Genomic DNA, 13,663 nt, shown 5'->3' with positions numbered 1-13,663 from the left:
ATTTCATCTCGATGTACTCCGTTTTTGATATGATTTAAATCAAATTCCTCGTCATTATAAATATCATGAATACACATCAAATAGTTTCCTGGTTGCAATTTTCTAATTTCAACTATGCGTAATGCATGCTTTACGCATGCACACGTTAAAGAAATATTTAATAAAGTAAACAAATAAATATAAAGCTTTTTTTGTAAATTTTGATACCCTTTAAATCATAATTGCTCTGTATTCCATAAATTACGGTTTCATATTTTCAATTTTATAATTTCTGCATGCCATCTTACCAGATTTAAACTGATGATCTATAATCCGGAAAAACCGATAATCCGGAATCGCCGAAATCCCAACGAGTCTGGATTAAAGACTTTTGACTGTATGTCATTTCAGAAAAAGTCCGATATTATGTCAAAATACATATATTAGAACAATGCTATATGTAAATTTAATATATATCTGAAGTCGTGCTTTTAAGACATGAAAAAAGCAATTTGAATTACTTCAATCGGCACAGTAGAATGAGGGATATAAAACTTTTAAAGATACCTTTAAAAGTTGCATATCGCACATGTGTACCATCACAGCAGGCCTGTACTCTCAGCAGCTGGAACGTATGGATTAATACTCTTCATATTTAACGGTATGCCATCTATAAAAATGTTAATATCATATAGGATTTTTAATCTTTCTCATAAAATTTGTTGCTTATAAAATATTTTTTATTATTATTTGCAAACAGAACAGTAACCTTAAGCTGTAAAAGATAGCCCAACAAATGTTTACTGAGAATTTTTGTAGTCGCCGAGGCTGGGAATTCTCATCGACTTTTTAAGTGGATGCAGGTAATCAAGGTGTTAAATCTTTTAAATGACATAGAAATTAAATTTTTGTTCATTCCCAACAAATGTTTACTGAGAATTTTTGTAGTCGCCGAGGCTGGGAATTCCCATCGACTTTTTAAGTGGGTGCAGGTAATCAAGGTGCTAAATCTTTTAAATGACATAGAAATTAAATTTTTGTTACTTGATTTTTTTAAAAATGTGTTTTCTAAAAGTGCTTATAAACATTTTTTATTTCAGTATTCAAATACCATTTTAAAAGTATCTATGTTGAAACTTCTCTCAATTATGTGTATCATCAATACTTATACAGTAAGACCCCGCTTAACGCGGGGGATACGTTCCATCAAAGTAGAGTGTAATGCGAAACAGCGCTAAACGAGGCTATCTTTACATGTAAATATTGGGATTAGGGGAAGATGGCTAGGAAATTGGTTAGGTATTAATTTTAAATGTATGTTTTTTTAATAAAAATAAAACCAAACATTTATTTCTTAAAGCCCAAATTAATACCACATTATTATTTCTTGCAAAAATAAAAACAAAATATAAATAACAAAACGAATATTCTTAAAAAAAAACAAATAAAATTCTCAGTCAGTCATATTTAGTTAGCCTTCCGCGTTTTCAGTGTTCTGCCTTTTTGTGACAAAAGCATCTAATGTTGTTTGCCTTTTTCTTTTGCTTTGTTCTCTTAAAAGTTCTTCATAAACGGATAGAGCATCTCTAACACCACGCCTTACATTTGAGCTCCTGTCAAAATTCAGATCATTTTCAATGAATTGATCCATTATTTCAGTTATGGTAGCAAACTCCTTTTTACAAACGCCATCAAAAGTTCTTTTTGCTCTTCTTCTGAATCACTGCTGTCAACATTTTTGTTTTTTTCTTGTTCAGTTAATTCCTTGAGCTCATCATTAGAAAGACTAGCCGCTGCTTCTTGAATTATTTCTTCGACATCTTCCACATTTACCCCTTCAAAATATGTCTGTACAATACAGCACCAAACAAGAAATACAAGTACACTCTTTCGGATATGTATTTGAAACCTATCGCTGCATAATATTTCAGGGAATCCCCGTATGCAGCGAGCGATTTTGTGGAATCCCCGGGTTGAAATAAAAGAGCGCTAAACCGAAACAGCGCTAAACGAAACAGCGTTAAGCGGGGTCTTACTGTAATTGCTATTTTTAAAATGGAATCTTTATTGTGATGGTGATATTACTAAATTGTATTGAAACATGGTTATGAAAATAAATTAATATTAGTGTGATGTTTCACTAAATTATTTGGATATTTGTCTGTCAAACACAAATGTTTTGTGTTTTTGTCTATCAGTGCTGTGAAGTTGCCAATTAAATAATCTGATCAAGAAATATAAATAAATAATCAAACGCATAATAGATTGGAGCAATTCATTGTTAATGAATGAAGTTTCATTTAAAATTAATTTCCCAAAAATTGGCTGCCAATCAAGGTATAGCATCCTTATTTCTTACACTACGACTATTTCTTTTCTTGCACTATGACTAAACTTCACGGTTGCGGTGCCGTGCTACAATATGGTGCTACACTACGGTGTACAATATAACAAGCGGTAAAGTGTCTCATTTACGCCGCTCCGCGTCTGCGAGTGCAGTCCAGAGCTGTAACTCAAGAAATAAACAATGTCATTGTTAGGCGACATGTGCACCACGTTATTTTCATTTTTGTGATAAATGCCTATTGACGTGGTATTCACATCGCTCGCGGTTTGAGACAAAAGCATCTCAACGTGCGTGGCACGTCTTTTTAGCACAAGTGGTAATAATATTTTTAGTTCTAAAATTGCTATTTTTGCATCTAGTATTTTGTTATTTTAAGATAAATAAGACAAGAAAAAAATCAAGAAATATTTGATACTTCAGTAATGCTGAAAGATTGTACGTTTAATTGTACATAAAGCTAAATTAGAAATTTTATAAAATTATTTTTAGTATTAGGTTGCAATTTGATGCTATTAAATATTAAATAAAAATTAATAAATTGTAAAACTGAAATTTTATTTATGTATTTAATGTTTCTTGACAGGTTTTGATCTTCACACTATTTGTGTGTGTGAAATCATTTGTGTGAAGTGTAAAATATGGAATTTCGAAAGTTTACAAAATAAAATTGTAACTGAACTGGCAATTTCTTAATATGATTGGCTAAAAATAATTTATTAAACCAGCTAGAAATATGCATCCTAAATTGTTATTCTTGCTTCCAAAAGCTTTTAATTCAGTGCCGTAGCTAGGGTGGGGCAAAGAGGAACATTTGTCTCTGGGTGCAGCTTTCAGGGGGCACCAAATTGATGTTACGAGATTTTAGAATGAAATGTTTTCCATTCTTGGCACAGAGAAAGTGGCACAAAATCTTCAATTGTAGCAACAGAGCTGCATATGATCTACTTTTTATCCTGTATTTGTGCATATATTGCAGTTGCTGTGTCATTTTTGGAATGATTTCCTTAGGTAAGTTGGCCACCTCTTTGAGTGACATGTTGTGATTTTTTTTTTTCCTTATCGCATAATTTGATTCAATAATTGTGCGTGGGATACATGTGTTCAGACTTTAATTTTCTAATACACAAAACCTCTATTTATTTTTCCATCAGGACATATATATCCCAATTAAAAATCCCACTGGGATATATTTGTCTCATCCCTATTTGCTCCTGAAATGTAAACTTTTTCTAAGGTATTTTTACCATATTTATTGTTTAAAAACCCATATTTGTCCCAAATAATGTGAAACCAAAGAAAAAAATTTGGGTCCCGAAGGGTTAAAATTAAGTATGAAATTTCTTTCCATTCTTTTTTTTTTTTTTTTTTTCCCCAAATCTAGGTGGTGTTGGTTTTGATATAAATTGTGGTGTTCGTTTGCTGAGAACAAATTTAATGGAAAAAGATGTTCAACCCATTAAAGAACAACTTGCTCAAAGCATGTTTGATCACATACCTGTTGGAGTTGGATCAAAAGGAATAATTCCAATGAATGCTAGGTATTTTTAAAAAAATATTTTTGCAAACCATAAAAATCAATCTATGCAAATAATATGTGTAATAAATACTGTCAAGTGTAATTCAAGTTGTTGGAATTAATAACATATAACATATTAAATCTATTTAAAATAATAGTAATGTATTCATAAAGCTGTTGTAATTAACAGCCAATAATGATGCATTTTAAGTAAATAAAAATAGTAACAACGAAAAGGCTTGTAGGGAAAAAATACTAAAGGGTAACTTCCACATGGTATAAATACCTTTGCACACCTGAAAGGGCTTCCAACCTAAAGTGATATCCTAGTGGAAGAAGCCGACACAGTGGAATTATTGTCGGAAGAAGCCGACCCCAGTGGAATTATTTATTGAAATAGTTTTTGCAATGAATATTTTTACATGATAGTGAAAATTATTTACAGTCTTCTCTGCATTTGCATGCTGCATTGAGCTAATTTTGATATATATTTCAATAAATTTCTGTAGTTCAAGATTCAGTGAAAGTTATGTAGTTGAATAGAAATTCAATAGATCGGAAGTTCTTGAGATATAAATATTTGAAGTTTTAAGTTCTTTTGATCGAAAATTTTGTACATAAAGCAGTTCAAGGTTTCAGATGATTGTAATTTCAGAGGGTCTTGGTTGATTGATATAAAACAAATCAGTTCTAGTTTCATTTTAGATCTTAGTCCGAATATTAGTCTTTTTTATAAATGACTGTGGAATTTAGTTAATTTTGATATATATGAAATAAATGATAAAAAATAAATATTCGACTCTAATGTTTAATATTAGAATCCAAAAAGGAAATCATTTGATGAAAATAACCATTGAGATTATTTGTTATGATTGATGCAGTATTCTATTGTTTTGAAAGTTTATTAAAGCAGGTTGTTTTAATAGGTGTTAGGTCAATTCTTTCCAGTACTGATTTGATGCTCTTTGGTATATTCACATTCAAGAACATAATGGTCGGCACTTCCTATTTTACCACAGTTACATATGTCTGTAGCTTTGAGTTTAAATCTATTTAACTATGTTAGAAATGGATTGTGTCCAGTTAAAAATGTTGTAATCATAAAGGATGGTGATATCAATTTAGTTGAAATGTTTGGTATAAATTTTAAAGTTCTTTGTCTTGTTTTAGTATTAGTCCATCTTGGTTGCCTTTGTAAATAGATCTTTGAATGTGATGTGTTTAAGATGTGATTTTGGAAAGGGCATTGTAAATTCTGGTAGGTTTAATCCTATTGCTGCTTGATTGGCAAGAGAATCTGCTAGTTCATTACCTGATAACCTGTATGGGTTTAACCTCGTTTCAAATTCAGTTGTTAAATTTGCAATTTTTTCTGTGTATTTTTGATACGAACAAGTATCATCTAAACTTGATTTGTTCATGCTGCACGTCGGGAAGTGCGTCAAATCTTCATTTTTAAGTTGTTTTTCCCAAAGAACTAGTTGACATTTGAATGCTTTAATTATTAAGACACAATAACACGCCGAATAAATACTAATTCAGAAGTCAAACAACAAAAATCAGCGTTATATTTACAAAATTTTCACAGGACTAGTTTCAATGGTTTTACCGAACCACCATCTTCAGCTGCAAAACCGCAAATGAACAAGATAGGAAATAATGATTAGATAAGATAAGAAAGCCTGGACAAGAATAAGCAAGTGGCACCATCTGTTGGTGAAACCAGAACTAAAACATAATTTCTTTAAAGGCCGAAGGCAAATTTGGATTGGAATTAGGATCATTAACTAGAACAGAAAGATTTTTATGAATGTGAAATGCCTCTAGAAAATCCAGTTCTCCAATGGAAGATGTTTTTTGAATAATTTTGGCAGCAGAAAAACTGAAAGTGTGGTTTTCGGACCAACAACGTTGAGCAACAGAAGACTTCTGTGTTTCCTTTTTTCTAACAAATGCCTCATGTTCCTTGACGTGAAATTTTAAGGCTCTCTTAGTTTGGCCAATGTAAATTAAACCACACTGGCAAGGAATCCTATAAATACCCCAGGAATTCATATCCGGAATGGGGTCCTTGAGTATGGAACTCTGAATTTTATTGATGGGAGAATAAACAACCCGAAAGTTAAATTTCTGCAAAATATGTGCAACTTTATAGCTAATTGATGGAAAGAAGGGAATGACAACAGAATTTTTATAATCTCCTAAAACAAGAGTGTGCCTTTTAGTGTGTTGAGATGAGAATTTTTTAACTGCTTGATTAATAATGTTGGGTGGAAAGCCCCTGTCAATAGCTATTGCTTTTAAATACTTTAGTTCTTCATCAAGGGCTAGTTTGGAGGAGCAAACTTGAAGAGCACGGAAAACATAGGAATAAAATGAAGCTAACTTTTGTTTAGTCGGGTGACATGATTTAAAGTGTGGTGGAAGGCAAACCGATGAAGGTTTACGGTAAACCGTAGTACTGAAGTTGGATGTGTTACGTGTGACCAGAATGTCGAGAAACGGAAGAGAATTGCAAGTCTCAAGTTCAAAAGTGAACTGAATAGCAGGATCAATAGAATTCATTGTTGAAAGAACTTTCACAAGTTCTTTCAACAATGAATTCTATACAATGAATTCTATTTCAACAATGAAAGTTCTTTCAACAATGAATTCTATTGATTGAGATTTTTGGAAACCAACAAAAGGATGGAATAATGGTTACAGCTAACATAGTCATAAATTACATTTATTCAGTTTCGAAACAAATTACCGAGATATCTATTTTTTCAATGTTAAATGCACGTACTCCTGTATTTTTTACTTTTCTGGCATAGCTTTTCTCTTAAAATTTGTCTTGCATTGCACAGGGAAATAAAACAATTTAATTATAATTCTACTAAAATTAGCTATCTAAATACAAAATTCGTAACAATATCTTCATCTCTAAATGTATGTGCAGCCGAGTTAGCAAAATTATTAACTGAATGTACTCATTTTTGCTTCATTGTCATGGGTTAGTTATTGTATTAGGCTGGCATAAATTTCAGTAGTTAGATGAAAAATGTTCAGCGTGACCCATCGTAAGTAGTTTGCGAGGATAGTCTTTTTTAGGGAAAATAGTTAGTACTTGGGAAAATGCATTTCAAAATTTAGGGGAGCTGTTTCTGTGAATGCATTAAGGAAGGGGGAAAATACACAGATATTATTTTAATTTTCAAAACCTGACACTAAAAAGCCAGGAAGAAAAATATGTGAGGAAATATGGTAATTTATACCAAGTGTGTATAATGGTTCTTCTTTTTAAATTATCCTGTATATTATGTTACATATTATATTTATGTATTTTTAAATTTATGGCATATTTCAGAGACCTTGAAGAGGCTTTAGAGATGGGAGTAGACTGGTCTCTTAGAGAAGGTGAGTTATATGTAACAATACAAAAGATTGTATAAAAAGTAAAATAGTAAATTTGATATCGTGCAGCTTTCAATTAAAAAGAACTGGCAAAGCTATTATTATGTGTGGAAGAACTTCCTATAAGTTCTTTGGTAACATCTTGTAATATATATTTTGTGATAAGAATTTATTTATAATTTTTTTAAACAAACTTTTTTTTAGTGTGTATTAAAACTGTTAGAAATTAAACTGAGATTGATTTTGAATGTCTTAGTCTTTTGAATATTCTTGTGATTATTGAATACTCCTGTGTTTCCTTATGCTTTGATCCAGATGTATGAAAACAATAAAAACTAAATATAGTATTTGTACTACATTTTTGTCTAATTCTTAGACATTCTTAGTTCTTAGACATAAGTAGTATAATAAATAACTAATACAATTCAGGCTTAATTGTCTCAGTGCGTGATAGAAGCAAGATAAAGTTTAGTGGAACAACTTGTCTTTAGTCGCCAATCTCATGATATATAGCCAAATATGTATAGTGAACGATGGCTAAATTTTATGATGATAGCCGCGACTTTTAAAGGTTTTTGGATATCACAAACCAAAGGTGAAATTTTCCAAATAATGGATTTTGTAAAAAAATGTGATGTGGAGAAGTGGTAATAAATAAAGATGATATAAAGAACTTTTTCCTGTGATGACAATATTCTTCAATCATTAATCAATTAAAGGCAAAATCTGTTGTATGGTTGATTCTAGATCCAGAAAATACCGCTACCATTAGTGGAGAAAGTGACAGAAAGATTACTGAAAACGAAAAAATTTCAAATGCCAAGTTAGTTAGAATTCTTCACGCAGCAGTTACAGGATTTCAATAGTGAACAAAAAATTATGTCTGTCTACAGAATTAAAGAGAAAATATTAGCACAAAAAACGAAGCAACTTGAACAACTTGCATTCAAAGAAATGTCTTAATAAGGTAAACAAATAAATATTAAGCTTTTTATATTGTAAATTTTGTCACCCTTTAGATCATAAATGGTGCATTATTTCATAAATCACAATTTCATATTTTTAATTTTATTATTTCTACATGCCATCTTGCTAGATTTAAACTAATGTTCTAATATCCGAAAAAATCCGTAATCGCAGATGTCCTAACGAGTCCGGATCTCGGACTTTGTACTGTACAGTTTTAAGTGTGCAAATGCATAATATATTTTTGTGCTTTAAAATAGCTATTTATCTCTATGTTTAGTATTCCCCACCTGTTTCATGTATTATATGAAATTAGTTTCACTTAATATATTCTGGATTTTTGCTTTATTATCAACAGGATATGCTTGGGCAGAAGATAAAGAACATTGTGAAGAATATGGCAGAATGCTAAATGCTGATCCTGCAAAAGTTTCCATGAAAGCTAAGAAGCGAGGATTACCACAAGTATGTTTGTTACAAATATGTATCTGAAATAAATTGGTGGCATTATTTTTTTATGGTCAGCTACAGCAGTATATAATGCATTTTACTAGAAAAATAATTTACAGAGCAGAGAAAAATGAGTGCATTTTCATAAAAGTTCATCTTACTAGAAGATAGTAATTTTTATAAAATAACAATTATTTACTAATGAACAACCTTTTCATATGTTACATAACAGTCAGTTACTATCTTACTGTGTTTATGTATAAGAATAAATCTCCTGTGAAATACTTTTTGCTGGTTCATAGTCTTGTAGAGTCATTCTCAACCGGGGGGAGGGGGTTCATAGTTTTAAGGGGAAAGCAGTCAGCCTTCCACTTGATTCTGCTCTGTGCCATTAAAAAATTATCTACATTTAAATAAACGTAAGCATGTTTTTTGAATTTTGTAAAGGAAAAGGGAAATGGATCTTTTATGAATGGTGAAAAGGGTGCATGGGACAAAAAAGAATGAGAAATACTGGTCTACTATGTTTTGATTTCGAAAACTGATGAATCACCATATTTTAAGGTTTCTGTAGATCCTTTTTTTTAGTCCAAAGGGATTTGAATCCCGAAGGACTATTAGTTTCGTTTTGGCATTTTGCGTCGGACTCATAAATGTCGGTTCACTTTTCAAACTGTTGCCACAAAATGTTAGAGTCCTGCAATATATTTGAAGAAATTAAATAATGAAAAATCTGCATAAATGTATGTATATTTCTCGTATTGTGATAAAACAACGGTACATAGAGTCATCGAATTTTGAATAACGTAATCCTCCAACGAATATGAGCATGATTTAAATTTGAAATTTGAAATTTGTTTTATGATCGATTTCCTATTTTTTAAAACTTTGACGAATTTTTGATTAACAAACTCAAGGATTTCAAAGCGAGCAATGGCAACGTTGTGCAGAAAAAACATTTTTATCTCCGGCGCGTGAGTTTTTGTATCGGAAATTCTAAAGATATGCTCGTTTTAAAACTATTTTGCGATATTCCTGTTGAATTGAATTTTATGGTTTAAGTATGAAGAACATGATGTTTAACAAATAAAGATAACGCACAAAACGTTAAAAAAACGTAATTTAAAATCTGAAACATTTCAGATTTTTGCATACTTTTTTTTTTTTTTTAAATGCCTATTCATAGGTTGATAGAGTTCCTTTAGAAGGCATGGATGTCTGTAAAGTGTATAGTTTCTAATGTGACATGGAAGCATTTAAAACACTGGTGATCCAAAAGCTGTCTCTAGTGAGTAGGTGGTGGGGAAAGAGGAATAGGAGATTACCAGATCTGTTTGTTAGGGTGTACTTCATCAAAATTGCGATGGAACTATGCATTTAATGCAGTGGGACTATACCTGTGAGACCATTTGGTAGAGCTATAATGTCTCACCTATTTCTTCCTGGCCTGTCTGTCCTAGTGATTAAGGTCTGTAATCGATGTCAGATATACTCTCTGCTTTAACTATGATTAACCGTAAACCTTTAAAAAACTCGAGATAAAGAACAAGTCTGATAGTGTTATATTTTTATGAAGAATGTCCGTGTGTAGTGTTAAAACATAACCATTAGAGCCATTCAAGAAAAAATATAAAGCCTGGTTTATCTATTTTGAGCAGAATTTTCTTTCTTTCTTTCTTTTTTTTAAATCAGTCTTGGTTCTAAATGCAGTAAAAGATTTAGAAATATTTTCTTGTTAAAGTTTGTGGCCACAAGTTATTTATCTAATTTGAAACTATAATAATAATTAAAATTTTCAAGTGATTGTTTTTAAATGTTTTTTCTGCATATAGATGATTTTCATTTTTTTATATGCTGTTAACTCATGTGGACAGTTTTTTAAAAGGTGATGCCTGGAGGAATGTTGTCGTTTTATGCTAACATGAAAACTTTTAACATTTTAAAATATGTTATAATCTAACCAAAGTAATTTCTTTATTAAATTTATTATTTTAGCTTGGAACGCTTGGAGCTGGTAATCACTATGCAGAAATTCAAGTTGTTGATGAAATTTATGACAAAAACAATGCTAGTAAAATGGGTATTGATTGTAAAGGTCAAGTCTGTGTTATGATACATAGTGGAAGTAGAGGATTTGGACATCAGGTTGCAACAGGTACAAAATATCAATAATTTTAATCAGTTGCTTGTTTTTTTTTAAATTGTTGGATAAAAAATTTTTATGTTCAAAAATAGTATATTTTTAATCACATATTAGCTAGTGAAAATGAAAAAGCTATGGAAATTTTTAAAAGGTCAATCTATGAACTAAATTATTGAAGGCTATTTCAGTCAGCATAAAACTTGAGCTATTGTTTAAAATTTACGTATTTGTGCTGTGCGCTTGCATGTTGAGAGTTGTACCTATGCAGACACATAGTAGTACTAAAATATGTTTCATATTATGATGACAGTTGTTGAAAATAAGAAAAAATGGTCATTCATATGATTTTTGTGTGCTTGTTTTGACTTAAGTTTTATGTCATTTTGGTGTATGACTTTCAGGAATTTTGTATGAAACACCTGATACTGTCACTACATTTGTAAAATAGAAACTTTTTCTTTGTAAATCATCATAGCCTCTCAAGAATTCTTTGTATGTTAGAAGATGGAATGGGTAATAATGTTGTAGTTTTGAGAATTTGTTGACAAATTGTATTTCATTTATTATAGTTTGTTTTGGTTTCAGGAAGTGAAGTATTTGTTTATCTATGGTTTTGTTATTCGAATTGACTAGTATTTTAAGATTTTATATTTTTGATTGAAGTGCCATTTGGCAGTATAGATTTGTCTTGTTGTTGTAGTACTGGCTGAAATAGCTGGAAAAAATGAAGTTCGATAGACTTGAAAATAAATTAGAAAAATTTTTAATGCTGTTACAAGCCAAAGATGGACCAGCTCAAATCTGTTGACAATAAAATTGTAGATGTTTTAGATGACTCAGAAATAGTATGGATTGTTCAAATGCAATGAAGTAATTATTTTTCTCTTGATAAAACTTATCAATTCGCAACTGAACAAGAACTTCGATGTGTTCATCCACTAACAAATCAAAGTAGATCAAATACAAACTCGGAAGTTACCTAATTGAAAGTTCAAAATATTATGGGAGTCCATCTGAATATGTCAGTTTCTGGAATCAGTTTGAAAATTTGACTGAGAAAAATTCTTTTCTTTCAGGTGTTGAAAATTTTACTTATTTGTTTACTTGCCTTGGAGGAAAAACTTTTTACATTAAAGGTTTCGCTATTACCTCAGACTACTGTTAGTCAAATATCAAATTAATCCAAGATACGGCTCTGTTTTGATATGCGTCCTAATTTCACCAAATGTGGTGATATGTGTTCTGCTCTGGTTTTTGGTGCAATTGCGTTTTGTATGGCAACCCTGTTGAGGTTGAAGAATCTTTTGGTGGAATAGTTTAATTGCTCATTGGTTCGTCTCGTCATGCATGTTTTGAAATGGCCAATGTTGCAATAAGAGATGTGATGGGAAGATTTCAGTCACATATTTTAGATTGTGTGCAGAGTAAATTTAGTATGAAAAGGTACGATGTTGGAGTTGTTAGTCTTTTGTTCACAGGGATTTTTATGCAGATCATAGTGTATTTTTAGAATTTCTGTGGGAGTCAGGACTTTTAAAACGGAGTTTGGTGTGTTAAAAATGTGGAGCTGATATGAGAACTCTCACAAAGAATGGTGTTTCTGATAGACTTGTGTAGGTTTGCAGTCAAATTGTTGCTGGCAAAGTATGTGTGTGTCAGCGGAGTTGAAGGTTTGGATCTTGATTTTTGTCTTGTAAGTTAACATTGGAGGGAGTTTTTATTGTTACTTTCGAAATTTTGAATCGCAAGAAGACATGTGATATAGCAAATCGTTGCACTTTTTTCTTCACAGATGTTGCGTGACTGGCGAAATTTTATTAAGGAATGTATTATGGATTTGTATGCTGTGTGTCTGAAAAGATAGGGGAGAAAGATAAAGTGGTGGAAGAGGATGAATCGAATTTCGGCAAAAGGAAATATCGTGGCCATGCTGTTGAGGGGCAATGAGTATTTGGAGGTGTGGAAAGAGGGTCTGGGAGATTATTTTTAGTGGCTGTGTGTGATAGAAGTAAGGAAACACTGACACAGTGTATTAATGAGTGGATTGAGCCTGGTACGACTATTTTTTCAGATGACTGGAAATCTTACAAGGATTTAAGAAAAGAAGGTTTTGAACATTTATTTGTGAACCACAGTATAAATTTTATGGATAGCGAGTCTGGCTGTCATATAAATACCATAAAGAGTACATGGTGGCATGTTAAAGCTATGTTCCCTATTTATAATAGGAAATGCGATTTGCAGTTTTATCAATTAAACTGGAGAAGATCCTTTTAACAAATTTCTAGAAATTGTAAGAACTGTTGAATGGGAGAAATTAAAAATTTCTTTATAGAGTATTTCAAGAAAGTGTTTGTGTTTTTTGTTTTTGTGATGTTTGAAATTGATATTTCTGCTCTTAAAAGAAGCTTTCATTATGATAAATGCATTTTATTTTTTTTTATTTTGTAGAATGTTATGTTCATTGTTTTTGTATGAATTTCTGTTTTTATTGTTGTTTTTTCAATTGTTTGTAATTTAGTTTAGTTTATTTGGTTGATTTGTGTGCAATGCCTAGATTGTGCAATTCGTAGATGATTTTTTTTAAAGTTTAAACAGGATGCTGTGTACATGGTATTCTTTGAAATTTATTGTTATTATGTTAATTTATTAAAGTGAGGTGTGTGTAGTTTGTAGATTCTTTCACTGCCTAGATTGTGCAACTTGTAGATTTTTTTAAAGTTAAAACATGTCGCTGTGTACATGGATTCTTGTCAAATATTTTTGGTTAGAAACTTTACGTTTTTGCTATCTAAATTTTTTGTTTTTGTTTAAGATTTTTAGCTTAAATTGTGTATTCAAAACGTGGTTTTTGGAGACATTTTAG

General features: G+C 31.1%; 1 protein-coding gene across 2 annotated transcripts in view; it reads left to right on the top strand.

The window, feature by feature from the left end:
* The window catches only part of RtcB (RtcB RNA ligase), a 69,510-nt gene that overhangs the window by 31,511 nt on the left and 24,336 nt on the right, over positions 1-13,663 (top strand). The window contains exons 5-8 of one of the 2 annotated variants that reach the window (XM_085820719.1): positions 3,708-3,864; positions 7,192-7,241; positions 8,563-8,669; positions 10,650-10,809. In XM_085820719.1, the coding sequence (XP_085676845.1) occupies positions 3,708-3,864; positions 7,192-7,241; positions 8,563-8,669; positions 10,650-10,809 (474 nt within the window). The remainder of the gene's footprint in view (positions 1-3,707; positions 3,865-7,191; positions 7,242-8,562; positions 8,670-10,649; positions 10,810-13,663) is intronic. The other variant, XM_085820720.1, reaches the window with a different exon arrangement.

This window comes from Stegodyphus dumicola, chromosome 7 (genome assembly GCF_044657685.1).
Source record: "Stegodyphus dumicola isolate Sdum_Otavi_A_Nest chromosome 7, ASM4465768v1".
Classification (NCBI taxonomy): Eukaryota; Metazoa; Arthropoda; class Arachnida; order Araneae; family Eresidae; genus Stegodyphus; species Stegodyphus dumicola.
Note: the sequence above shows the minus strand (reverse complement) of the source record. Positions and strands in the feature narration are given on the sequence as shown.